General features: G+C 27.3%; 6 protein-coding genes across 12 annotated transcripts; 3 read left to right on the top strand and 3 right to left on the bottom strand.

Moving 5' to 3' along the window:
• Positions 1-68: 68 nt before the first annotated feature.
• LOC117159708 (cyclin-dependent kinase 20) lies at positions 69-2,002 on the top strand. 2 transcript variants are annotated; one of them, XM_033339815.2, is made up of 5 exons: positions 69-588; positions 704-892; positions 1,129-1,365; positions 1,442-1,669; positions 1,740-2,002. In XM_033339815.2, exons 1-5 carry the CDS (start codon positions 403-405, stop codon positions 1,893-1,895), a joined length of 996 nt encoding a protein of 331 aa, XP_033195706.1. In that variant the 5' UTR covers positions 69-402; the 3' UTR covers positions 1,896-2,002. The 2 variants fall into 2 exon arrangements, with proteins under 2 accessions (XP_033195706.1, XP_076474594.1); XM_076618479.1 differs by having other exon boundaries at positions 1,442-1,622.
• Positions 2,003-2,109: 107 nt separating this feature from the next.
• mRpL37 (mitochondrial ribosomal protein L37) lies at positions 2,110-6,037 on the bottom strand. Of its 2 annotated transcripts, XM_033339805.2 has the most exons (8): positions 5,961-6,037; positions 5,300-5,420; positions 4,574-4,747; positions 3,542-3,748; positions 3,310-3,429; positions 3,118-3,224; positions 2,642-2,824; positions 2,110-2,555 (listed from the first exon to the last, which is right to left on the bottom strand). In XM_033339805.2, the coding sequence occupies exons 3-8, from the start codon at positions 4,735-4,737 to the stop codon at positions 2,134-2,136; spliced, it is 1,203 nt and encodes a 400-aa protein (XP_033195696.2). In that variant the 5' UTR covers positions 4,738-4,747; positions 5,300-5,420; positions 5,961-6,037; the 3' UTR covers positions 2,110-2,133. The 2 variants fall into 2 exon arrangements, with proteins under 2 accessions (XP_033195696.2, XP_033195698.2); XM_033339807.2 differs by lacking the exons at positions 5,300-5,420; positions 5,961-6,037 and adding an exon at positions 4,928-5,234.
• A 1,135-nt stretch (positions 6,038-7,172) lies between these two features.
• Su(dx) (Suppressor of deltex) lies at positions 7,173-16,606 on the top strand. 2 transcript variants are annotated; one of them, XM_033339732.2, is made up of 12 exons: positions 7,173-7,498; positions 7,772-7,907; positions 8,799-9,245; positions 10,724-11,768; positions 11,854-12,085; positions 12,207-12,520; positions 12,603-12,845; positions 12,926-13,085; positions 14,543-14,817; positions 14,888-15,113; positions 15,196-15,292; positions 15,413-16,606. In XM_033339732.2, the coding sequence occupies exons 2-12, from the start codon at positions 7,850-7,852 to the stop codon at positions 15,583-15,585; spliced, it is 3,270 nt and encodes a 1,089-aa protein (XP_033195623.1). In that variant the 5' UTR covers positions 7,173-7,498; positions 7,772-7,849; the 3' UTR covers positions 15,586-16,606. The 2 variants fall into 2 exon arrangements, with proteins under 2 accessions (XP_033195623.1, XP_033195624.1); XM_033339733.2 differs by having other exon boundaries at positions 7,173-7,346.
• A 2,691-nt stretch (positions 16,607-19,297) lies between these two features.
• On the bottom strand, positions 19,298-22,779 carry LOC117159712 (uncharacterized). Of its 2 annotated transcripts, XM_033339824.2 has the most exons (6): positions 22,610-22,777; positions 22,134-22,214; positions 21,174-21,292; positions 20,959-21,082; positions 20,571-20,845; positions 19,298-19,549 (listed from the first exon to the last, which is right to left on the bottom strand). In XM_033339824.2, exons 1-6 carry the CDS (start codon positions 22,672-22,674, stop codon positions 19,440-19,442), a joined length of 774 nt encoding a protein of 257 aa, XP_033195715.1. In that variant the 5' UTR covers positions 22,675-22,777; the 3' UTR covers positions 19,298-19,439. The 2 variants fall into 2 exon arrangements, with proteins under 2 accessions (XP_033195715.1, XP_033195716.1); XM_033339825.2 differs by lacking the exon at positions 22,134-22,214 and having other exon boundaries at positions 22,610-22,779.
• Positions 22,780-23,785: 1,006 nt separating this feature from the next.
• On the top strand, positions 23,786-25,254 carry Sys1 (Sys1 golgi trafficking protein). 3 transcript variants are annotated; one of them, XM_033339840.2, is made up of 2 exons: positions 23,786-23,868; positions 24,492-25,254. In XM_033339840.2, exon 2 carries the CDS (start codon positions 24,576-24,578, stop codon positions 25,056-25,058), a length of 483 nt encoding a protein of 160 aa, XP_033195731.1. In that variant the 5' UTR covers positions 23,786-23,868; positions 24,492-24,575; the 3' UTR covers positions 25,059-25,254. The 3 variants fall into 3 exon arrangements, with proteins under 3 accessions (XP_033195731.1, XP_033195730.1, XP_033195729.1); XM_033339839.2 differs by lacking the exon at positions 23,786-23,868 and adding an exon at positions 23,878-24,163; XM_033339838.2 differs by lacking the exon at positions 23,786-23,868 and adding an exon at positions 23,878-24,053.
• Positions 25,143-25,960, bottom strand: ND-13A (NADH dehydrogenase (ubiquinone) 13 kDa A subunit). The gene is made up of 3 exons (XM_033339852.2): positions 25,642-25,960; positions 25,372-25,548; positions 25,143-25,296 (listed from the first exon to the last, which is right to left on the bottom strand). Exons 1-3 carry the CDS (start codon positions 25,774-25,776, stop codon positions 25,234-25,236), a joined length of 375 nt encoding a protein of 124 aa, XP_033195743.1. The 5' UTR covers positions 25,777-25,960; the 3' UTR covers positions 25,143-25,233.
• Between the last annotated feature and the right edge of the window lie 359 nt (positions 25,961-26,319).

The following is a 26,319-nucleotide window of genomic DNA, read 5'->3' on the forward strand; positions in this document are numbered from 1 at the left end:
CTTGCGGGACTACTCGCAAGTGGAAAACAGGCTTTAATCACAGCTAACCAAAGGTAAGGTTAGTCAAGCATTTTCAATTGTAACTATGGAAACCATTAGTTGACATCATTAACGTTACTATGTAACGAAACCGAGACCTGGTATTATTACGTATAAGCTTTACAATATATTTATTCAGTTTTTCGTTTATTAAATTATGTCCATAAATTTGAATGAGAGGAAGAGAGAGAAAGATAAAAATTTCAATGAAAGAAAATATATATACTATAAACTTATAAAATTATGTCATATATTTTAACAAATATAGTATATTTGTTAAAAAATAAAAATAGTCTTATTTATCTCTAAAATGCGGAATTATTTTAATATTATAATTGATATTAACTCATAAATATCTTGAATATGGATAGATATATAGTCACAGGGAAAATTGGAAAAGGAGCACAAGGTATTGTTTTAAAAGCACATGATGTGGAAACAGAAAAGGATGTTGCATTAAAAAAGTTATTCTTAAAGAATATTGATAACGGTATATCCATATCCATTATTCGAGAAATAAAAATTTTAAAACAATTAAAACATCCCAATGTATGTTTATCTCAATTATTTTATATATAATATATACATATATAATTCATATAAACAATTTTATAAAAAAGAACTTCTTAATAATAAATTTAATAAAAAAGATTGTTTAATACAGGTCATAGAGTTATTAGATGCTTTCCCTACTGGTTTAGATTTTATAATGGTATTTGAATATATGCCAACAGGGCTATGGGAAATAATAAGAGACAATGATATATTATTAACTCGAGTTCAAGTAAAAATTTATACAAAAATGATTTTAGAGGGCATTGCATATATACATGGAAAAAATATAATACATAGAGTAAGAAATATTTATATTTTTTAATATAAACTTAAGCATAATAATAATAATAATAATAATAGCAACAACAACAACAACAACAATAATAATAATAATAAATATACCTGAAGAACTTTAATTACATACATATTAAATTTATACATAGAATGTTATATATTTTTAATTTTTGGTTTATTTACTTTTTACCTTTAAAATTCTATTGAATTATAGTGAGAGTACTAAAATACTATTTTTAGGATTTAAAACCTGCTAATTTACTAATAAATGAAAAAGGTATTTTGAAAATTGCTGATTTTGGTTTAGGAAGATTATTGTGGAAGAATGTAACAAAACCATATTCTCACCAAATTGCCACTAGATGGTATAGAGCACCTGAATTATTATATGGTGCACGATATTATACATCAGCAATTGATATGTGGTCTATTGGATGCATTTTTGGTGAATTATATAACAGATCACCATTATTTCCTGTAAGACATTTCTATTTTTACTCTACTATTGATGGTAATTTTAATATGAACTATATAGTAAACGTCAAACTTACAGGGAGAGACAGATATTGAGCAATTAGCAATAGTTTTAAAATATTTAGGTTCTCCTACGTCAGAAACATGGCCAGATTTAAGTATATTACCTGATTATAACAAAATTACATTTCCATATCATAAGGGAATATCATGGGATGAAATTCTTGAAGATACTGAACAAGAAGCTCTTGATCTAATTAGTAATATTCTTATTTACAATTCATCACAACGTCTGACAGCTGATGAAGTGTGTAATAAAATAAATACAGCAAGCAATTACTAACAAAAATTAAAATATTTCTTATTTCTTATTTCAGGCATTACAACATCCATATTTTCATATTAAACCATATGTTTCTTCAAAACATTTGATAAAACCACAAACTAGTCATCGCTGTCAAACAAAGCAGAAAGAAATTAATACAAACATCCAAGCTACTACCCTTTTTAAAAATCTGTTAACTATTATATAATAAATGTTCATATTACACATATAATTAATAAAGCAGAAATATATACACTAAGATATAATATATTATAAGTAACCACACAAATAAATTATACGTTTAACTATAATAAACTTCGAGATTATTTAATTTTAATCATTTTAAAGCTGATAGAATAAGAGCTATAAATATTTTTATAGGTACATAAAGTTTGAATATTTTCTTAAAAAAGATGTACGAGTTTATTGTCAATAATTATCTTATTTTATTTATTTTTATAAAATGCAAGAAATCTATTAAAAACATCACGATTGTAGCCTGTAAGACAAGGTTGCCCATTTTCATATAGAGCTTTTTCATATAATTTTATTGATGGTTCTGACCACCAAAAATTTTTGATTCCTTCTTTGCCATCAATATCTAAGGTATTAAGTTGGTATACAGAGAAATGAAAATTTTGTCCATCTGACTGAACACATTGCACAACAATAGGTTCAGGTAACTTCTTCACATTTAATCCAAACTTTTGTCGGGCACAAGTTGCTGCTATAGTAAATGATTTCATCATTGAACGTGCGTGAATTTGATCTTCAGTGACTGGCAATTCAGTTATATTTTTAACTTCTTCTAGATTGTGATTTATAAAAATAGTGTGAACATTCATTAATGGCGATTCCGTATCAATTGCTATAATGTTAAAATGTACATGTTTAAATTTTCTAATTATGATTTATAAACTATAATGTAGTTTTCTATAACTATAATCAACTTACGATATAAATCCTCAGTGTTATCAATATCTAATTTAGATAAACCAACAGTACAATGTAGTGGGTGAAGATTAGGAAATGCATATTTGTTATCCATATTTACATCAGCTATAGATGCTAGAGGTATCGAAGATGTCATCATTATATCCATTTTTAAGGAAAATTTTATAAAATCGTTTTCTTTCCCTAAAATATACGAAATGACAAATTACGAGCTTGTAAATAGACATATACACGAAAATGTGCTAATAAAATAACATAATTAACTTGTACAAATTATAAAACTAATGATTTTAAAGTTATGAATCATAAATATTCCTAATTGGTTTATAATAATCGTAACTGAAAAAGTCAAATACTTTATAATATTATTGTCTTGCATGATCATTAAAAATAGAAATATTATATATGAATGTGCAACACATATAATACATGAAGTTTAATGTATATTTTATAATATTTTTCTTTTAATAATATACCTATACACATAGATACAAGTCCATCATGAACTATTGATTTGTATTGTACATCATTTAATCCACATAATGATTCACAAAGTTGTAAAAACTTCTTTGTTAAATTATGCCTACAACATATTCTTTGTTATAGAATTAAAATTTTAAATTAAAAAATATGAAGTAAATGTAATCATACGGATGATTCATACTCACATTTTTCTTGTACTAGATATACCATATACTCTTGGAAACACCCAAGCAGGTCGATTAGGATCTTTCAATCGTGGTAATTTTACTTGCTGTGCATCATATATTACAGATGTATAAACAAATCTGAGTAATTAAAATGATTTTTAAATTGAGAAAAGAAAATCATTAGTTGTACATTTCAAATACAATGACTAATGAAATTATATGAAATATAGCCATATTTTTATTAATATACCTTTTTAATAAATTATCTATATTATCTGGAACGTCAGTAATTAGCTCTTGTATATTCTTTGGTAATGCATCATCAAGTTTTAGGGTTTTCGTTAATACACATGCTTGTGGTACACCTTCTTGTAAAACATTCCAATCTTCAATTATCAAACAACTTTTACTATTGGAATTAGATTCTGACTTATTAAAAACAGTTGAATGTTCAATTCTAATATGAAAAAGAAGGAAATGTATTTATAATAAAACTTTATAGCTACAAATTAACAAAGTGTTTCTCAATTCATAAATATATATTGTCAATTAACTAAAGAAAAATTAATAACATATATATATATGAACACGAAATACTATATTAAGGATTCATTAATTTCGTTGAATACAAACGAATATTTAATAGCATTTGTTGCTAAGTACTTATCTTAAAAGGAGTTTGTAACCTTCTATACAGTTATATTATAGTATTATTGGTGTTTTTATAGATATCAATGTCCTTAAAAATAAATTCTTATAAAGTAAAATATTATAATTATTAATAAGATTTAATATTCATTTCAATAAGATTTAATATTATTATATTAATAAGATTAATATAATAATAATAAGAGTTATAATTTAATATTCTTCCAAATTTCGATACAAAAGATACATTTAACTGTAAAAATTACTACAATGTCCAAAATTACAAAAAGTAAATACATCAAGCAATATCTTTCTCAAAATAATCTTTCTATAGAATAATTTGCAAGTTAGGTAAATTATATTTATATTATTTTGTGTCACTTGACAAAATAATTTTTAAAATTAAGTAACATTCAATGATTTAAGTTATGAAGTTATTTAGATTAAGGATATAAATATGTTATTAACCTTTCATTATTAATTAAGTAAAACAATGTTTTCTAGAAATTTTATGAAACAAACAACATAAAGTATAAAGAAATAAATATAAAAACAATGAAAGATAAATATTAAAATAACAAATTAAATAAGATGTATATTATAATATACCTCAGTGATATATGAAACATTTTACCTTTTTGCTGATATTAATTCTGTAGCATCATGTACTGTAAAATTCATAGATTTCAAAATTTTTTCTGCTTTAGTTACTTGCACACATCTTTCTCGTTGATGTTGCCATAAATATCTTATTGCTTTACCTATGTGTTGTTTATATAATAATTGTGTGAACTTCATTATAATTTATCTAAAAAAAAAAAAAATGATAATTTACGTCATTATAGAGAGTAACTGAGAGTTTTGTTTAATTAAATTTCATTTCACTGTTTTTAGTCAATTATGTACTTTAGAATATTGCTGATATAGGTTAAGTAGAACTAGTCTTTTCTAAGAATAAGAAATACATAGTATTTGTTTCCTACTCTACCTCTTTCTTCTGCTCTTCTCTCCCTTTTCAAAATTATTGAAACAATTTTAACTCCTTAGTTTAAATTAACAACAATTTAATAATTATTATATGAGTAAACTTTTATCCATATTACAATGTATCTACTATACAAATGTATGTTTAATAATTATATTATGAACATGATAATTCCATTAATGTTTTATATTAATATATTACTGAGAAATATCATGACGGTAGATATGAATACAATATTGTCGAGATAAATTTGTAATTTTTAATATCAATAATTCAAATATCACTCAAATACTATCAAAGAATATATACACAGGCTACAGTCATACATATAAACAAGTCTGGAGACTTGTTGGGGAATAACAGAAAAGAAGTTACCTCTCTGGTTTTGGTATATGAGTGTTGGACCTATTTATACATATGATCATAGCCGAACCTGTATACACGACTGTGATGGCAACACTGCTTTTGTATGCATCGAAAGTCCTATTTTATTGCACTGAAATAAGTAGATTATCATTAATATCTTCCTTAAAAAAATTGATAGAGATATACTTAACTTTTAAAATAAGTTATAATAAAAATAATGATATTAATATAATTGTAGGGCAATGAAAATGAAATATAAATATTGGGAATAATAGAAATAACATATGTATAAACCTTTGGAAGGTATTAAAGGTGTTTGCCTGTATGTGAAATATTTACACTGTTTAAAGGGAATGTAAATGTACTGCAAAATAAGTAAGAATTGAAGTATAGCTTCAAAAATAAATAAATAAAAATATTTAAAAAATGAAATTATCTAAATGAAAGAGGTTACAACTAAGTGAATACATAGCATAAGTGAAGATGAGCCATGGACATAAGAATATAGGGAACGAGTAATAACTGAGGGGTGGTGAAGCTATTTCTGGGGAGCGGGGAACGTAGTATTTTGGGGCCGCATTGATAATTAGTCGTGGTAGCGCAAACGCAATCTCTTAGTCTCATCGAGTAAGAGTAAATTAGTGTAACTAGTTTTCTCCTTCTGACATACATCATTGAGTCAGTCACTAAGTCACCAATAACCAATGTAGCCCCAAAGTATCACCTGACCATGTTCCCAGTTCCCTGGAAGTAACTTCACACTCCTTGCCTGAACTAGACATTTAAGCTCGATTCTTATATTCCTATGTCCATAAATAACTGAGCAATAAGAATAATTCACGAGAAATAATTAGAATTTTTGCAAATATGAACAAAATTTTCATGTCAATATTTGTAAAACATGATAAATTTCGCACACCACTCTAGAGGTAGCGCATTATCGTTTTTAATTTTTAGTAATAATATAAGTGCTAGGATTTCATAATTCTTCATTCTTTGGAAATAACAAAAACAGAAACACAATTATTTGATTTTGAAGTCCTATCATAATTTCCTTTACAGCCAAGAACACATCAATGTAATAATGTTATTAATTTATAAAACTTTGTATAAAGCTATTATATTGTAAAAAGCTAAAATAAAAGATATAAAATAAGTATTTAAGAGCTTTGACTTTAGAGTCTATTTCACATACACTATTACATGCTATTATATACATTCTGTTGCATTATACTGTAATTGTTTTATATTAGTATTATCACTTACTGTCACAACATACATATATTACACTAATAAACATTTATAGATTATAGAACTGGCTAGATTATATTTATATCAGAAGAAGTTCCTAATATTGTTGTCAGATTCGCTTTTATTATGAAGCGTAAAAGCCCAATCTTTAGAGTTCATTTTAGATTTCATTTTATAATATTTTTTAATGATTTCTTACAATATTACAAACTGATATCTTTTAATATTATTAAAACTAAAATTAAAATATTGAATATCATTATGCTTCTTTTTAATATAAAGTAACAATCATTTTACTTCATTTTGATAATAATTTTAATGACGTAATAAGGCATACATATTTTAACAATTTCCTAATTATGATTTTTATGTTTTCTTCTACTTCTTTTATGTACATATATATTATCAAATATTTTCAACAACTTATTTTAATAACAAATAAATACTTTGACATGTCCAACATTCACGAATTATATACTATTTTTTTAGTAAATTCATATTTTATGCTATTAAATTCTAGGGAATTCGAAATATAGAGACTTAATACAGTTTACATTTTCTGTGAGATAAATACATAATATATGCGCGCGCATCCACATGCTATACTTTTATACCTAGTGATTTGCATATTATAAAAGGTTCCTACCTTTGATGTGTGAAAAGATGGTGACCTACTGATAACGAAGTTCTGTGATAAAAATTGTGAGTGTGGAAGAACCTTTTCTATCATACAAACGTTAATATCCTAGATACAGGCAATGCATTGGAGCTGGATACACTTGCAACAGTCATGATAAATACATCTGTATGTTACAATTATTTGAGTATTTTAATATCCGATCATTAGAAAGGATACCAATAGCAGTAGTGTTTTTAGTATGTGAAAACGATAAAGTTTTTAAATCGTATTGTACTGTATTTAATGGGTAATGTGTGTATTTACTACTAATTATATATGTAAGTGCATTTCTTCACAACATGTTATTTAGTGTTTATCGCCATTATAAAATATCTGAAATACGTTTTCATTTTGGTAATTTATATATTGATGTAGCATAATTTACCAACTCATGATACTGGTTTAAGTATCTCTTTTGTTTTAACATAGTACTAGTTGTTTTCACAATGTCCTTTAATTTTACCTTAAATTATTTTTGTAATTTTTATTTACGCACTTATGATAAAGGTGTTGATACTTAATTGTACTATTAAGGTTATAAAATATTGCAGGTAAAACTTACATATAAATAGTTAAGAAATTATGAATTCTCAAAAATTATCTTATTAAAATATACTAAATTGTATACAATGTCTCATTGTGAAGAAGAAGTGGCATCGTCTGGTTTTCACCAATTAAGCATTACTAGTAAGTTTCTATATCCTTATTTATTGTTATGTATATTTAACATATTTTTTTGTGTATTGTATAGTTCATGCACTATCGTGCATAAGTATTTGAATACTTGGTGCAGTCCAATCTGAACATAGATATTTTTATTATATGTTTAACATTATGATAGGAGAATATTTCTCTATTGTTAATTCTTTATTTCTTGTCATAACTGAATTCAAATGTTCTGCTAAACTAAAACTGAAACAAGGAATATACATGTATCAATCAAGTTTCACATTTATCTGTAATAAATACATGAATCTTCATAAAGTATACATAAACTATTAAAATGTGATTGGAAACACTTGTTCTCATTATTATTGTAAAATCTCAATGTTGAACAGATACACTTAGTTGCCTATCTTAAGTGTTTCTCTCGAAGTATTTTTCATCCTACCTATCCTACCGTAATCTTATCATATTCTACTAATTACATTTAAGATACTGTAGTAGGATCAAAGGTAAAAATTAAATTAAAGAACTTTATTTGGGATAAAGTTCCAAGCACCATCTATGTCCAATCAAGACAAAATTTGGTGGATGTTATAAGAACAGAGAGTAGACTCAAAATATAAAAATTTCAGTTTTGACAATTCATGCATTTAAAAGATATAGGAAGTGTCCAAATACCTATACATAGTAGTATATATATGAATATGTGTATATACATGTACATGGTTTTACATTTACATAATTTAACAGTCATAATTTTACAGTATAATGTAGTTTAATTTTAATTACTTACCAGATAAATATTAAACATATAAAAATTGTTAGAAAAATACATAAAAAACAAATTATATAATATTACTCTTAAATATTAATACTGTTTTAGGTACATATAATAAAATTTTATTATTTTAGTTGAAGGTGCTATATTAAGAAGTTCTACATTTTTAAAGCCTAATCCTTACATTGAATTTTCTGTTGATGATAAAAGTCCTCGGAAGACAGAAGTTTCAAAATCCACATATCAACCAAAATGGAACGAGGAATTTACAATACTTGTAACTCCATATTCGCAATTACATTTTCGATTGTTAGATCACAGTACATTCCGAAAAGATACTTTAATTGGAGAAAAAAAAATAAGTCTTTCTCAAGTATTATCTCATTATAATGGGAAATTAGAAAATATGGAAGTAACGTTTGATTTAATGACTGAAAATAAACATGATTCTCAGTTATGTAAGGTTGGAGAATTGATTACAGTATTTGATGGATTAAGAATTAACATGCCAAATACGTCATCACTAACTATTAATGAATCACTATCGTGTCAGACGCAATCTGGCTGTATGCCTTATGATGGTAAGAAATTAAGATCAAGCATATAATAATCTTTAAATAATAAATGAATAAATAATTTTTAACTAATGATAAATGAGACAGAAATTTTTACAAAATTTTAAGGAAAGAATACCAGGATAATGAGTATTATCTAAATAAGTATTATTAGGTTGTCTGAAAAGTGTTTTTCTTTTACAGACACGTCTTTTACAACAATGCACCTTTATACAAACATGAAACCTAATCTGTCGAACGTTGTGATCTTTATTTTGATAGAACAAAATGGATCATACGTAATTCGATAAAATACTATAAAACGGAAAATGTTGTGCATCCATTATTTCCTTATAAAACGAAAGAAACTTTTTGGGCGATCTAATATGTGTAGTGTATGTCATTATATGACATTATATGACATTTCAAATATAGCTGTCTATTATAGAATTTAATAAAATTTTTAAAGCATCTATATTAATTTTTAAAAATCAATAAATTAATGAAACAAGATATTAAAAATGTTTCTCTCTTCTTGGAAAAGTTAGTTACTTTAAATGTTTTAAATAGGGGCATTCTTACTTTTAATTTTATAAGGAATAGGGTTATTTAATTTCCACTGTTACACATACATCTAAAATATTTAATTATGTGATCACATCTTTACAGAACTTCACGATAATTTTTCAATGATGATCAAATTAACAAGTGTAGTATGATATATTATGATTGGCTTTGAATTTGCAGTATAATATTTCAGAATCACTAAGTAATCAATTTTTTATAGAGAATCATAGATAATTATATTACGATTTCGTAAAAAATATATTTTCTACATATTCTACACATATTTGCTACATTCATATAGCTATAAGATACTTCTAGTGTTGGTGTTCTTATTGCTTTATAATTAGTAGTGTAGGTTTGGAAGAACTAACAGACTGAGAAATAAGTAAACATCTAGTAATGAATAAATAATATTTACAGCAAAATGCAAATGTGATATGTGTAAATTAAAGTATAAATTATTTTTAAGATATTGCAATCATCTGTATAGAAATTATCATTATATTTTATTTATTTGTTATAATAAAATATGTTTAAAGTAAGTGTTATTCGCATTTAAATAAAGTATCAGAAAATACACAAATTTTTTCATTATTCAATTTGGAAGAATGAAAGGAGTTGTCTTCTTTTTTAAGTTATTTAAAATTGAACTTGAAATATCTTTATAATGTATAGTAAAATATAAATGATTGAATAATTTTAAATATAAACTAAACATACATGCTGAGTTTTGTTTTTATGTATTTAATAAGTAATAGATTTCTGAAATAAAAAACCATACAGAATAATTTTATAATATAAATTACATAAAACTTTTGTGCGCCTGTATGTGTAATAAAAACAAGTTTTATATATTCTAATTATATATCTTATGTATACACATATATATAAATAATGAAATTGTTCTTAATTTAAGTACAAACATAGTCATATTTTAGGTGTTTCAAATAATGATGCTGTTAGTAATAGTAGCATTCTTAATGGAGGGATTCGTGCTCGCATGAGATTACACGAACCTAAACATGTTGCATCATCTACATTTCATGGAACATTACCAAATGTTTATCAGAACTCTACTTATAGTAGTGGAAGTAAACAGGCCAATGCCAATAAGAATAATGAACAAATTGAGCCCGCTGCATCGCATTCATTATCAAATGGGCACGCAATATCGCCTGCAGACAAATCCATTGTAACATTACCAGGACGTTTTACAGGATCTTTACCAGATGGACGTCAAATGTCTCGAATAGAGCATGTATCGACATCTGGTATAGTAGATGGAAGATTTGGTACATGTACAGAATTATTTCCAAAGGTTTCTGTCTCGGAAAGTCGTAATATTTCTCAACTTGAACAATCAACAGTATTACCTGGAACAGTTGGAATACCTAGATCAGATCAATTAACTGTAGTTAATACAGATATATGTTCACATAGTAGAACAGACCAGCCTATTTCTAATGAACGTAACTCTCGAACAGAACAATCTGTAACTGGTCCTCTTTCAGATAGTTATGGAACTATGAGAACGGATCAAGATACTACTTCTTTAGTAGATGGATGTACAGTTTCTAGAGTAGATCAACTTAGAAATTCTGGATTAACTGATAGTCAGGGATATTCTCAAACAGAGCAATCTGTAGTATTTACTTTATCAGATGGTTCTCATTTAGAACAACCTACAGTGTTTCTTATGACAGATGGACGTGGAATCGCACGTTCAGACCCATCTTCGATATTATCCTTGGATGATGCACGTAGAATTTCTCGTACTGAACAATATACAAATCCTACAACTACTCGTTCAAATTCCCGAGTAGTACAACGGGTCGCTCCATTAACAGGACAAACTACTATGATACCTGGTCAGTCAACTCAACCTGAATCTTCAATAGTACTTGCTGAAGTTGGTCCTACAAATCATTCTGAAGAGCCATTAGCTCCTGGTTGGGAAATGAGATATGACATGTATGGGAGAAGGTTGTACTATTTTAAAAAATTATTCAATTTTTACATTTTTAGAAAATATATAATATTCTTTTTTTTATGGTACATTTTTAATTAGGTATTATGTTGATCATATGACACGAAGCACTTCTTGGGAAAGACCACAACCTCTGCCACATGGATGGGAAGTTCGTAGAGATCCAAGAGGCAGAATTTATTATGTAGATCATAATAGAAGAACTACAACATGGCAAATACCAAATACAGAAAGATTACAACATTTTCAACACTGGCAAGGTGAAAGACAGCATGTGGTACAACAAGGTAACCAACGGTTTCTTTATCCTCAAGTAAGTAATAAATAATTATAACATATATATAATTTTATTTTTATTTATATTTTACATTGAGTTTTAAAAATATAGATATTTAACAATCTAATATAGAAATAAATTCAATATGTATATATAGGCACATGGAAATCAAGCAGCTATAGCAGGACCATCAACATCATCCATAATCGATGATGATGATGCTTTGGGACCATTACCTGCTGGCTGGGAGAGACGTAAACAACCAGAAGGAAGAGTTTATTATGTAAATCATAAAAATCGTACTACACAATGGGAGGATCCAAGAACGCAAGGACAAGAAACTGGAATTGATGAACCACCATTACCAGATGGCTGGGAAATGCGATTAACTGAAGATGGAGTTCGATATTTTGTAGATCATAATACAAGAACAACTACATTTCAGGATCCAAGACCTGGAGCACCTAAAGGGTTTGTGTAATCTTTTTTTATCAATCTTTACTAGTTTAACTTTTTGCCTTATTATGTTCTTCACTACTATATTTTTATTTAGTCCTAAAGGTATTTATCGTGTACCAAGAGCATATGAAAGATCATTCCGATGGAAATTATCACAATTTCGCTTCTTGTGTCAAACTAATGCATTACCGAATCATATAAAAATTAGTGTCAATCGACAGACATTATTTGAAGATTCTTATCATCAAATAATGAATGCAGAAGCTTTTGCATTGAGGCGCAGATTATATATCATATTTAAAGGGGAAGAAGGGTTAGATTATGGAGGTGTATCAAGGTAAGAATTGAATCAGCAATTCCATGGAAAAAATTTTATTTTGTAAGAATAAAAATAAATTAAACAAATTCTGATTTCAGGGAATGGTTTTTCCTGTTGAGTCATGAAGTATTAAATCCAATGTATTGTTTATTTGAATATGCCAACAAGAATAATTATAGCTTACAAATCAATCCAGCATCTTATGTCAATCCTGATCATTTACAGTATTTTAAATTCATTGGAAGATTTATAGCAATGGTATGATAATTTCTACTGTTAATAATATTATATTTGATAAAATCAATGAAATTAATATACGCTAAATATAATATAGTGTATATACAGGGTGGTTGGTAACTGGTGGTATAAGCGGAAAGGGGGTGAATCTACGCGAAAAAAGAAGTCGAAAATATAGAATAAAAATTTTTCTTTTGAGGCTTTGTTTTCGAGAAAATCGACTTTGAATTTTCGCTCGGTACGCGTGCACTTTATCACGTCTCGTTATAACGGATCTCACTGTAGATCAGGAGAGCGTGGTGGCCAAGCACCAGCACTACCAATCCAGCCTTGGTAATGTTGGTTTAAAAAATCTGTCACATGACGACTAAAATATGGCGGTGCACCGTCTTGTGAAAAATTAAACTTCCTCTAGTTCTCAGCGGTACATTTAATAATTCCGGTAGTTCGTTTTGTAAGAAATCGAAATATGCTGCTGACGTTACATTTCCTTCGAAAAAATATGGCCCAATAATTAGATGTCCGATTATGCCAGCCCAAATGTTTACGTTCCATCTTACTTGAAAATGTGTTTCAAGAATAGAGTGAGGATTCTCATTTTGCCAATTATGCATGTTATGGACATTGAACATGCTGTCCCTTGTAAATTTCGCTTCATCGGTCCATAAAATTTTTAACAAAAATTCTGCATTGTTGGCATGCTGTTAAAGCAACCAATGACAAAATGCCTTTCGCGAAATCTTATCATGAGGTATGAGTCCTTGTACCCTGGTGATATGATAAGCATGTAAGTTGTTTTCATGTAGAATTCGAAGAATCGTGAAGCAACTAAGATTATACCGCAAAGAAAGGTTTCTTGCACTTATGTCAGGATGTTCCAAAACGTCCTTTAGTATTTGCTCTTCAACATTTACACTAACGCGTCGTCGACGACCACCATGTCGTCCAAGTTTTTCAAAAGAACCATATTCGCCAAGGGTTCGTTCTGCTCTTTGAATAACACGTCTGTCAGGATGTCGACGATTGGGATACCGGTATCTGTAATGATCAGCTGTGGTGCGTTATCACCACACGCACCTAACGAAAGTATCATGTCCGTATATTCCCGATTGCTGTATGTAGACATGATGGTAGACTAATAGGTACTGATAGTGGATAGCGATAAAAGTCGGATAGTAAGTTAATAGGTAGGAAAACACTGCGGTCACATTGAAAGTGTTTATCTACATAACGTCAATCGAGACAACGATCTACAGTGAGATCCGTTATAACGAGACGCGATAAAGTGCACGCGAACCGAGCGAAAATTCAAAGTCGATTTTCTCGAAAACAAAGCCTCAAACGAAAAATTTTTATCCTATATTTTCGACTTCTTTTTTCGCGTAGAATCACCCCCTTTCCGCTTGTACCACCAGTTACCAACCACCCTGTATATATAAATATGTTATATATAATAAATATAAATACATTAATTGTAGGCTCTTTATCATGGACGGTTTATCTACAGTGGTTTCACTATGCCGTTTTATAAACGTATGTTAAATAAGAAATTGGTTATGAAAGATATAGAATCTATTGATCCAGAATTCTATAAATCTCTTGTGTGGATAAAAGAAAATAATATCGACGAGTGTGGTCTCGAATTGTATTATAGCGTAGATTTTGAAATTCTTGGTCAAGTAATACATCATGAATTAAAAGAGGGTGGTGACAAAATTAGAGTTATTGAAGATAATAAAGAAGAATATATTAGGTACTGTTATAATTAATATTAACATTTTACATCTTAAAAAATAATTATTCATTGATTATTACTATATAAGGTTAATGACAGAATGGAGAATGACCAGAGGTATAGAGGACCAAACTAAAGCATTTTTGGAAGGTTTCAATTCGGTTGTACCATTGGAATGGTTGAAATATTTTGATGAACGTGAATTAGAACTTATGCTCTGTGGTATGCAAGAAATAGATGTAGAAGACTGGCAACGCAATACAATTTATAGACATTATACACGAAATAGCAAACAAATCTTATGGTTTTGGCAGGTTCGTTATTATGCATACAAAATTATTTGTAAGATATTATCTAGTATATATATCATTTATTATATTTATATATTTTATTCAGTTTGTAACAAGAACAGATAGTGAAAAACGAGCTCGACTTTTGCAATTTGTAACTGGTACCTGTCGAGTACCTGTTGGAGGATTTGCAGAACTAATGGGTAAATAGTAAACATCAATAACTAAATAAATATGAAATAATTTATAGAAATCAGATGATTTACATTTGAAACTATTTTTTGTTATCTTTTTTGTTTTTGTTCTTTTTTTATTTTCTTTAGGGAGCAATGGTCCTCAAAGATTTTGCATAGAAAAAGTAGGAAAGGATACATGGCTACCTAGATCACATACATGCTTCAATAGATTGGATTTACCACCATATAAGAGTTATGATCAACTAGTAGAAAAGTTAAACTATGCAATTGAAGAAACAGAAGGTTTTGGTCAAGAATAATTAGAAATATACCTTATGAAACGTAATATGCCACTGCCTATGAAGCGATGAAGACAAGTTTAGTATAGTGGTACAAGGTTTTAATGATTTTATTTATCTTGTTCCCAACACAACAAGATACAATTGTTAAGTAAAGAAATTTCTTTAAATTAATGAATTGAAGACGTTTGTATTACATCTTTATAAAAAAATCCTTATATTCTTTTTAATTGAAAATGTTTTATTTCAAAATATATTTCATTTATTTTATGTATGTTGTAATGGAACCTAAACATGTAAAAGTCGTAGAAAATATTAATGAAATGCACAGAAAATATTAACAAATTTGTATATATTTAGAAAATAAAGTTTATAAACAATGCATAGAATAAAATGAAAGCAAAGATGCCAAAATAATTATCTTATAATAATTAATTTTTTAAAGATTAATTTTATTTTATTTTCTTGTGTTTTTCTGTCCTAATAAGAGTTATAACGATAAAATATATCCTGTCTTTTAAGTGTTAGATATTGATGCTTTCTACGATATTTTAGTAACAGTCCCTATGGAAGGGCTTGAAAATTACAGTAACAAATGCTGTACATATTAAGCCATTAATATATTGTATTTTATGTGACAACTCAATGATAACAATTTCATGTTTTGTCCTAAGTAGTTATAAAAACTGTATTGAAAAAATTTTGTACATACATTAGGAAATGAAAAATACTAGATCCAAAAATGGCTATTTGCATAAACTAGATAATTTATAAAATGTTTAACATATGAGTCTATAAAAAAATAATGTCTGATAATTACAGCTTACATTTCAAGTAACTCTTTTTACTGCTTGAAATATTATAAACGAAAAAATACTATATTTTATCGTGAGAATTTAATTCTTACAAATAATATTTTTAAATTATTAGCATTTATTAATATTCATAATGTATAAATTTCAGTTGTTTCTGTAACAGATACCACTGTAAGAATGTGATATAACAAAATTAATAATAATAAACTAAAATATTTGACTATCTCTATTTGCTTATAATGTTTTATGTTCCCAGATAATAAAGCATTAGTTTGAAGATATCAAATTAATAAAAGATATTTATTATATATGTTCACATAAAAATATAGCAGGAAAGATGAACTTAAAGAAATATAAATCCGAATCCAAAAATTGAATGCCTTCATAGCGAAATATTAATTAACATTTGTAAAATATTTATTATATAAATTAACATATAAAGTGAATTTTACATAAATTTATTTCAAGATATGATACAATTATAAATTATAAATTTATGCTTACAGAAATATTTTACAAATTGTTGAATGTCTGTATAAAAGTGGTGGGATACATTTTTTAATTATTTGTTTTTTGATTCAAAACAGTCCATAATGTCCAATTTCACTTTTATGTCCAGAGCTTTGCTTGTGTATTATTGTTATTAAATTAATGTTTAATATTATAACTATTTCTTTTATAACATTTACAATATACCTGTTTGAATTTTTTTTAATTCTAGTATTCTTTATATTATAATCTTAGGACTATAAGCATGAAATTTGTTAATGTTTTCAACAGTAATTTGTGTGCGCATGTATGCATCCGTATATGTACAAATAGATATTGTAATTAATGTAAGAATTAACACATTTAATATACGTGCAATATAAAATTGTATATGTGTGCACACAAATTAAATTCATGGAATGTGTATTCGAACAGTAATATAATACAAAATAAATGCATGACAAATTTATAATAATATTAAAAAAAATAAGTTTACTCATTCATTGATAAATCACTTAAAATACATATAAATACTTGTATTATAACTTCTATATAATGTGTATTCTAAGTTTCATAACTTAATGTATACAATGTATGAAACTATTTACTGTTACCTTCTCAAACTATTAAAGTGTAAACTTTTAATTGAATGAACTTATACTTTACTTTCTATTATTTTAATGTAACTACATTTTATTTATTGTTTATCATTTTTGGGTTGTGTAAAAATTTTTACAATAATAAAAGTATTTTAAAAGGAGAAGAAACAGAAGATATAATTTGTTTCCCAATATTATCATTTAAAATCTGTCCTTTGCAGAATTTGAAAATGATTATGAAATCTGTTTTGAAGTATTATAATTGAAAAATCTCTTTTGCCAAATTTAAATGAGGATGTAAAAGTATAGAAATACTTTAGATTCCGTAAAACGTATTGATATCTATTTTTTCTAAATATATGAAATTAAATATGTAAAATCTATCCTGTGTATATTTCGTATTTTATAATAAAATATTGTACTTTTTTTTATTTAAATTGTTGTTATATACGCATCCACCACAGAGCGAAAACGTGCGCTTTTAGTCTAGTGCACTCCACAGATAGAAATCATTCATACCACATGTGAGCATATCATGTTTGATAGACCATGATATTATAGTGTACCTCATCACAAGATTATCAAAATTACAAGATTTGTAATATATATGTACAGAACTAAATCTTGAGCAATTTTAATTACATTAGGTAAGTCTCATCACTTTTCTTTCTTCCTTATTTACTAAATAAGACTGGAACCCAAAACTAACAAAAAAATGAAGAACAGAAATTTTTGCTCCACATCAGAAGTCATCCCAATAAAACACATAAGAAACAACAACTTCAATCCCTACATCAACTATACTTTAATATATCAAATATATAATATGTATAATGTATACAACAAAAATTTGGAAGTAACCATGTTAGCCACAACTGCACATTTGCATATAAGTTTGAAGCTCCAAGACGTAAGTGAATAATAAATCATATTCATATATGCATATGATAAATTCATGATCCATCCCTACCATGAAATTTTGATATTTTTATGGTATATAAAGAATCGAAAAATCATAATCCTGATACAGAACATCTGCAAGACGTCACGAAAAGTGTCATCATGTAATTTCGCATCGCGTTCGTTAAGAGTCAGTAAGTAAGATCGGGCTAATATTCTTTCATCAACTGTTGACCCTATAGAATCCGCGAATTGCAATTCCCTATCTTGACGTACGTTTCATCCATCCAGAGCCTTGATTTTTTAATGGAGAACCATGTCGAGTCCCGACTATTGAATGGTTCCCCGCCAGTGATCCTTGTACCTGTGAGTGGAAAAACCTGCAAGATGACATCGCATGGCAAGTCCTACAGAATTGGCCCGAGCACCGATCTTTAATGTATTCCATAGGACACTTCTCTCCGATGCAATGCGCCATTCCTGCCGAGATATTCTATTCCCGAAGATAGACCCCGATAACCCATCTAAGATATATGTCAAATAATTTTTATTTATGTATCCATACTCGGCTTGGTGCCCTACTAGGCTCGGCATCCATGGGCGCAAAGTTGAAATACGCCCAACCCGTCTATGGTAATATAGTCTTCCAGGACAGAGAATTGAAGGTGTTGTTAAGGGACGCCGTCAACGCTATCTTAACCTACGCATCATCGGTAAGTACAGGATGAACAAGATTCTCCGACTTATCCGACGGGTGTCTAATTGTACCTAATTAATAAATCAAAGCTTACCATAGGTATATAGTAGTAGGTGTATAGTAGGTATACAATACCGTTCGCTATTCATTTCACGTTTCACGAATATGAAGGTTTTTTATTTTTATAGAAATGATCTACTCTTCTACACAAATACACATATTTATAAAACTACTTTATATATTATATTGAAGTAAATTTATTACATATTACATACATCTCAAATTTAAATTGCTTGACAACAATGTATTACTTATCATTCCATTAATCATTTATACATTCTTACTATAGATAACTATTATTTAAATACTATTTGATCATAATTTCGGATTGGGTTTAAACAATTTTTCCCAGGAAAAGAAATTGAAATGAATATTAGGAAAACTATTTGTTTCATTCGGTAACTTCCTTTTTTCCAATAAATCACCTGAAATTCATATTGCATTCATATAATAATAAATATTCAAACACAAAAATCAATCAACACTGTCTATGTTAAATACTATATAATTATATGTAGAATGATTTTAATTAATATAATGATCCTAAATATTTCTGTTGTTTCTAACAATATCTAAAATAAAACGCACATGGATGGCAGCATGTAAAAAAAAAACATTTCTTCACTAAAAAAAGGATGAATAGCTACAAGAAATATTCGAGATATATTCGAAAATAATGACACAATTAAAACAATATAGATCTATTATACAATTTTCGAAAGAGACTATATATACCATCATAAAATATAATTTAAACAATTTAATATTACTTTTACCATCTCTTTCTATAAACATTACACACATTTTTTCATCATATTAAAAACGACAGAAATATTTAGACTTACTATAATAATTGATGATGATTATACAGGGTGATTGGTAACTGGTGGTACAAGCGGAAAGGGAGTGATTCTACGCGAAAAAAGAAGTCGAAAATATAGAATAAAAGTTTTTCGTTTGAGGCTTTGTTTTCGAGAAAATCGACTTTGAATTTTCGCTCGGTACGCGTGCACTTTATCACGTCTTACAAAACAAACTACCGGAATTATTAGAAGATGTACCGCTGAGAACTAGAGGAAATTTAATTTTTCACAAGACGGTGCACCGCCACATTTTAGTCATCATGTGATAGATTTTTTAAACCAACATTACCAAGGCTGGATTGGTAGTGCTAGAACAATAGCCACCACGCTCTTCTGATCTACAGTGAGATCCGTTATAACGAGACGCGATAAAGTGCACGCGTTCCGAGCGAAAATTCAAAGTCGATTTTCTCGAAAACAAAGCCTCAAACGAAAAATTTTTATCCTATATTTTCGACTTCTTTTTTCGCGTAGAATCACCCCCTTTCCGCTTGTACCACCAGTTACCAACCACCCTGTATATAAATGTAAATAATGTAAACAATTATATATTCAGTATCAACATTTTATATAAATTACTTACAGTTACTTATATCAGAAATATCTTCTATTTTGGTTTCTACTCCATTTTTGTCTATTTTTGTAACAATAGTATGAATTTTGTCACCAATTTGGTGTGATATAATAGTTTCCTCGTTTCCTTCATGATCTTTAATAACTTGTTTTTGTTCTATTGTTCCATCAGGTTTACGAACATATTCTTTCCTGATAGATCTTCCAATTATGGAAGGTCGTGCTACTTCAAGTTGTGGCTTGTCAGACTCACCCCAAACATTGGAAAAATTATCTATAGTAACTCTGTTAAAAATATAACATTTTTTCAAACAATTATAAATTATACCTATCAATTATATCTAATTATTTTATAAAGTGATTAAATTAACTGCAATTCATTAAATTTAGATACTAACTTTCCATCTAAATCTGTATCTAATTTTAATTCCATCTGATCATTATTTGGTTTTAACATGTTATCACGTAAAGATTTTCTCTGTGAGGGTATAAATGAAAATACGTTTGTATTTGCATCATTACCTGAACAAATTAAAAAAATATTTGTATGTATGTAAATGTAAATCTAAGTTTAATTATGTGTAAGTTAAATACAATAATTATATGTACATACCTTCATTATTAAATCCATAAATAAAATTCATCATTATATTCTCCATCTGAGACTCAAAATATCTTGTTATTTCTAATGGATCACTAAAGATGTTAAAGTGATCGACTCTCTCGAAAAATCTATTATATATTATATTATATGAGATTTTATGGTAAAATTAATCATTTAAAAGAGTACAAAGTAAATAAATAATACATTGTGGGCAGTAGATGCTAATATCAATAAATATGTAAATGCTGATTATAGCCATAATATCAAGTGCTGAGACATGTTCCATTTTTTAATTAGTAGGTTGCTGAAATTAGGTTGCTGAACTGGGATTCATACATGAATTTTTTATTTGCCAAACAAGTGCTTTCCCAATTGAACTATCCAAGTCATTTGTGTACATTCTCTCCCAAACTCTTAAAACTTAATATGGGTGCTGCCTACAATGTAGATATCATGGAAAGCAAATTGACATCTATTAACGTAAATGTTAAAATAAATTTTTGTTATAAATAAACTAAAGTTACAGTTTTAGGTTAAGTTCTGTACAATAACAACATTTCATCAACGTTGTAACTAAGCAAAAGTATACTGATATTAGCATGCATCTGATAATTTACATATATGAGCTATGTCCTTATCACCAATCACATATTTTTAATTTGTTAGTTACATGATTAAAAAATGAAGAAAATGTTTTAAATAGTATTCAATAGGATAGTTTATACATAGAAGCGTTCAATTCTAACAATTATGTAAATTTAAATCTTGAAAATCTAAAATTCTTCACTACTTTTTTACTACGCATTTTGCAGCATTCCTTAAATTTAGTCATGGTGCAAATTACTATTTGTTTAACATTTTGTTTCATTCTTAGCTAATCTTTAAAGCATTACTTTACTTTCTACAGTAAATTTATAATAAATAATATGCAGTTTTATACTTTGACATAAGATATAAAGTAAAAATTACCTGCTATCATCATGAATATCAATTTGAGACATTGACTTTTGAAAATTATCTCCTCCATAATTATTTTGATAATCGTCAAATCTGAAATATTTAGTAATGCAAGTTTAATTAAAATAAGGGTGGAACTGTAGAAAAGACCCTCGTTTATATTATCGAAGATAAGCGGCTGGAGGCATCCAATACTGACGCATATGCTGCCACAGACGCACAACTTTGGCAGAATTTACTGTAGTGGTACTTATAGTTTTTCGCGAATATCTTGGAAACTAAGTTAACCCATTCTTTAAATGTATAGGAAAGAGTTATTCAAAATGTTGTGTTTTACAATATATTTAAAAATCGTTGAAATCGGACAATTCACAAAAATGAGAAAGAGGATTATAATTGATTACATCGCAGAAAATGAATGAAAATAGACTATCGAAATACAGATAGTCCGTAATATAGATATAAATAATGTTTATTTAAATATTTACCCATTATTAAATTTTTCTGATCTTCGCCTACCAAATATATTGCGAATGAAATCCCACAACTCCATTTCTTACTTTTTTAATTCATTCACTGATCCGAAACAAACTTACATCATATTGCAATATGTAATATGATAATATAAACAGATCGCTACGTCACGACTAGTTGTGAAAATCAACATGGCGGACAAGAAAGTTCTCGTCTTGCGCATGAGTGACATGCTATGAATGCCTCAGTAAGAGACAGAGACAATTTATTCATCTCTGTCTGTCTCGCAAGAACGCAAACTTTGTTGATCTTCCATACTGATTTTTCACGATTAGACACGACTCAATTTTGCGACGGTTTTCCCTAGCGAGTGTCGGGACCTATTTACATATATGATCGTGGTATATGCATATATTCTCAAATTAAAATATATAATCAGATTGTACATAAGTATGCTGCATTTAGACACATACTGCTATATTCATCATATTGTATTTTTAATTCATCCACGTTTCATCCATCCGTGCCATCCCTGTATTATGTCTGTAAATATACAATAAATAGATTGGCATTTACAATATAAGAAATATCGCATACATTTAGGCATCATCTAGGACAAAAATTTAAGTCAGATATAGTCATATAAATACATGTTTATTAACATTTGTAGGGTAATATAATAATATTTAAACTTGTGTTTATCATTATTATAATGACCATAGTTGACATTATTATTAAAATTATATATTTAAGAATATAGATTGTATATTAGTTTTGTCCTTGAAAATATTTTATTTATACGATTTAAAAACGGGATATATGAATAGAATGCAAGATATATGTAGATCACACATGTAAATTCAACTTTTGTAGTAACTCATATAAAACGAAATTAAATTTATTATTTGACAAATTAATGTAATTTAAATATAGACAATTTCTATATTTGTAAAGATATTAATGATAATAATAATTTTAATAATGATTCCCTAATAATATAATAATATAATATCATGTAATCAAAATTTTATATAGTAAATATAGTGCAAATTTAAACATTTTAAATTGAATAAAAATTAAAAAATTCTAAATTTGATTGAGTACATATTTATTTTACCTTTACAATGAACACAATACAAATAAATATAAATGCTTTTGAATGATAGATTTAAAATTGCCGCCAAATGTCTGTCCATCCCTATTTATATAAGTACATATATGTATACTAGATTCATTATAAGAAAATCTCATGAAATGACAGAATTTGAAAAAGGTAATCATTTTGATGTGAAGCAAGTTTATTAATTACAGTTATTAAAATACAGTGTCACAATTTTTATGTTATACCAATATATAAAATCCAGTGGAATTAGATCTTTTGAATCTGTCATATTGCCTGATTGAGTTGTATATACAAATAAATAAATAAATAAATAAATAAGTATTTTATGTATACACGTATGTATCAGGGAAAAGCATCATTTTCACGTAGTAGATAACCATTTGTATTAATTTAAACGTCTGAATTGTCATAATTGTACCATAAATATTTTATTATTTAAATTTATGTGAGTGATATTTTATTATATAAATTTATATCAAACATAAATAATACATTGTATAATCATATAACGAATCAATATAATTGTATATGTTTGTGAAATAATCGAAGTAAACCCTTTTGCTTTAAATTAAATTATACTACAAAGTATTAAACAAATTTAATGAACCGCTGTAAATTAAACAGAGTTGGTTTCTTATGTGATTTAAAAATTATATAATGATTTTTATTCCTCTATATCTTTTTTATAATTTATAACATAAATCATAAATTTATTGATAATTATAATATATGTTCATCTTCCTGTAAATTAAAAATTCTACTTTTTGTTTTAGATCAAAAGAAACTTTAATATGATAAAGTATAAAACATACAGCATAGGATTGCCTTAGACAAAATTAATATCTCAAAGATAAACAATGAATAATATTTCTGGACAATTCCGTAAAACAATGTGGGATCCGTTCCTTATAATATCTCAAATAATTGCAGTCCAGACTGTGATGTACTTCTGTCTTGGATTATGGATTTGGATTGTTGCATCATACTTAGGATCCACAAAATCATTAGATTATGTTTTCCATTATAAACAAATACACGTTAGAGATTTTGCTGGACAGTTTATAATAATTATTTTTATCTTAAATGCATTAATTGGAGCAATCGCACTGTGGTGGTTAGTACAAAGGACAAAACAGTGTATGGATTTTGCCTGTACAGCACACTTAATACATTTATTATGCTGTTGGATATACAATGCAAGTTTTCCATCAACTTTTAGTTGGTGGTGTTTAAACATTATATCTTTAAGCATAATGTGCGTTTGTGGTGAATTCCTTTGCATGAAAACTGAATTACAAGCAATACCATTAAGCATGAGCAGTCAGAAAACAGCCTTATAAAAATTTGCTACCAAAGTGAAATTGATGTTTAGTAAACAATATCATTTTATACTAAAAAGTTTAAAATAGATAAATAAAAGACTATTTGTTTTTTATATATATATTTCTAACATTAAATATACATTAAAATACATATATAATATATAATTTGACTACATGTATTTGTCCTATTTGTTTAATGATGTTCTTTATAAAAGCGTAAACCACAATATCCACAAGTATGATTACCAGGTTTATCCTAAAATAGAATTATATATTGTAAATAAAATTAAAGAATGTATCTACTTACGTTGTAAATACATATAACTTGTACCAAATTAATGTAAACTTTTGGGTGTCCTAAAGGTCCACCTCCCCCATCACACGCCACAATTTTATCTTTCACTGGTGTAGCAGGAACTTCCGCTATTAATTTAATGGCCCAATTATCATTAACCTCCTTTGGTCTATTTATAAATCGTACATTACGATAATCATCCTCATCATATATCTATTACAAAATAAACGATATTTATTAAAATAAATGTTATGTATCGTGGAAAGTTGTAACGATATAAATATATTTTTATCAATATTATTTTACCTGACCAGTATGGGTAACCTTTTTAGCAGATTTTGTAGTTACATCATGTACATTTCTTGTTATTAGTCCTATAATATTAGGTTTATACCTTTTGTTGGAAACTTCTAAAAATTTTACGATTTTCAAATTCGCCATATTTTTTAAAATGTTTTTACACTTTTTTCTTTGAGGTATCACAGCATGTTCATTAGATGCAGGATTTTAACCAAGAATACATATACATATATATATATTCGTCCCAAAGTTAGGCTACGCTACGACATCCACTACAATATTTGTCGAATTAACATTCATGTGACTGGGCTTTTAGTGTGCAACAATTTTTTCTGAGGTCACTATTAGAAGAAATGATTACCTTGTCTTTCTTAAATGAAACGTGATATTAATTTCTAGTACTCGGATAGCTCATTCATTTTAACATCGATTTTCAAATAAATTAAATATAGAAAAGCAATACATTTCATAGAATAAATTTTAAACAATATCAATGTCTTCTTTAGATATTTTATTTAGAAAACTCCAACATAGGATTTTATATATACTTTGTACATAATTTTCAGACAATTAAAAACCATTTTACATAAAAAGTTAATTATTTATAAAGATTAAATTCTCATAAAAGCAAAGGAAGATGTGCATTGAATAGTTTGTAATATGGAACTTTGTTTACATTACCAA

Source organism: Bombus vancouverensis, chromosome 5 (genome assembly GCF_051014615.1).
Source record: "Bombus vancouverensis nearcticus chromosome 5, iyBomVanc1_principal, whole genome shotgun sequence".
NCBI classification, from domain to species: Eukaryota; Metazoa; Arthropoda; class Insecta; order Hymenoptera; family Apidae; genus Bombus; species Bombus vancouverensis.

Bases quoted from the DNA above. Each gene is read 5' to 3' on its own strand.
- LOC117159708 (XM_033339815.2), top strand. From the start codon at position 403: ATGGATAGATATATAGTCACAGGGAAAATTGGAAAAGGAGCACAAGGT. The intron at 589-703 runs GTATGTTTATCT...TGTTTAATACAG, and splicing joins AACAATTAAAACATCCCAAT to GTCATAGAGTTATTAGATGC. The intron at 893-1,128 runs GTAAGAAATATT...TACTATTTTTAG, and splicing joins GAAAAAATATAATACATAGA to GATTTAAAACCTGCTAATTT.
- mRpL37 (XM_033339805.2), bottom strand. From the start codon at position 4,737: ATGAAGTTCACACAATTATTATATAAACAACACATAGGTAAAGCAATA. The intron at 3,749-4,573 runs GTAAAATGTTTC...TTTTCATATTAG, and splicing joins GAATTAATATCAGCAAAAAG to AATTGAACATTCAACTGTTT. The intron at 3,430-3,541 runs GTATATTAATAA...TTAATTACTCAG, and splicing joins ATAGATAATTTATTAAAAAG to ATTTGTTTATACATCTGTAA.
- LOC117159712 (XM_033339824.2), bottom strand. From the start codon at position 22,674: ATGGAGTTGTGGGATTTCATTCGCAATATATTTGGTAGGCGAAGATCA. The intron at 22,215-22,609 runs GTAAATATTTAA...TAAATATTTCAG, and splicing joins TCAGAAAAATTTAATAATGG to ATTTGACGATTATCAAAATA. The intron at 20,846-20,958 runs GTTAGTATCTAA...TATTTTTAACAG, and splicing joins GATACAGATTTAGATGGAAA to AGTTACTATAGATAATTTTT.
- Sys1 (XM_033339840.2), top strand. From the start codon at position 24,576: ATGAATAATATTTCTGGACAATTCCGTAAAACAATGTGGGATCCGTTC.
- ND-13A (XM_033339852.2), bottom strand. From the start codon at position 25,776: ATGGCGAATTTGAAAATCGTAAAATTTTTAGAAGTTTCCAACAAAAGG. The intron at 25,549-25,641 runs GTAAAATAATAT...ATTTTGTAATAG, and splicing joins AGGTTACCCATACTGGTCAG to ATATATGATGAGGATGATTA. The intron at 25,297-25,371 runs GTACAAGTTATA...ATTCTATTTTAG, and splicing joins CAAAAGTTTACATTAATTTG to GATAAACCTGGTAATCATAC.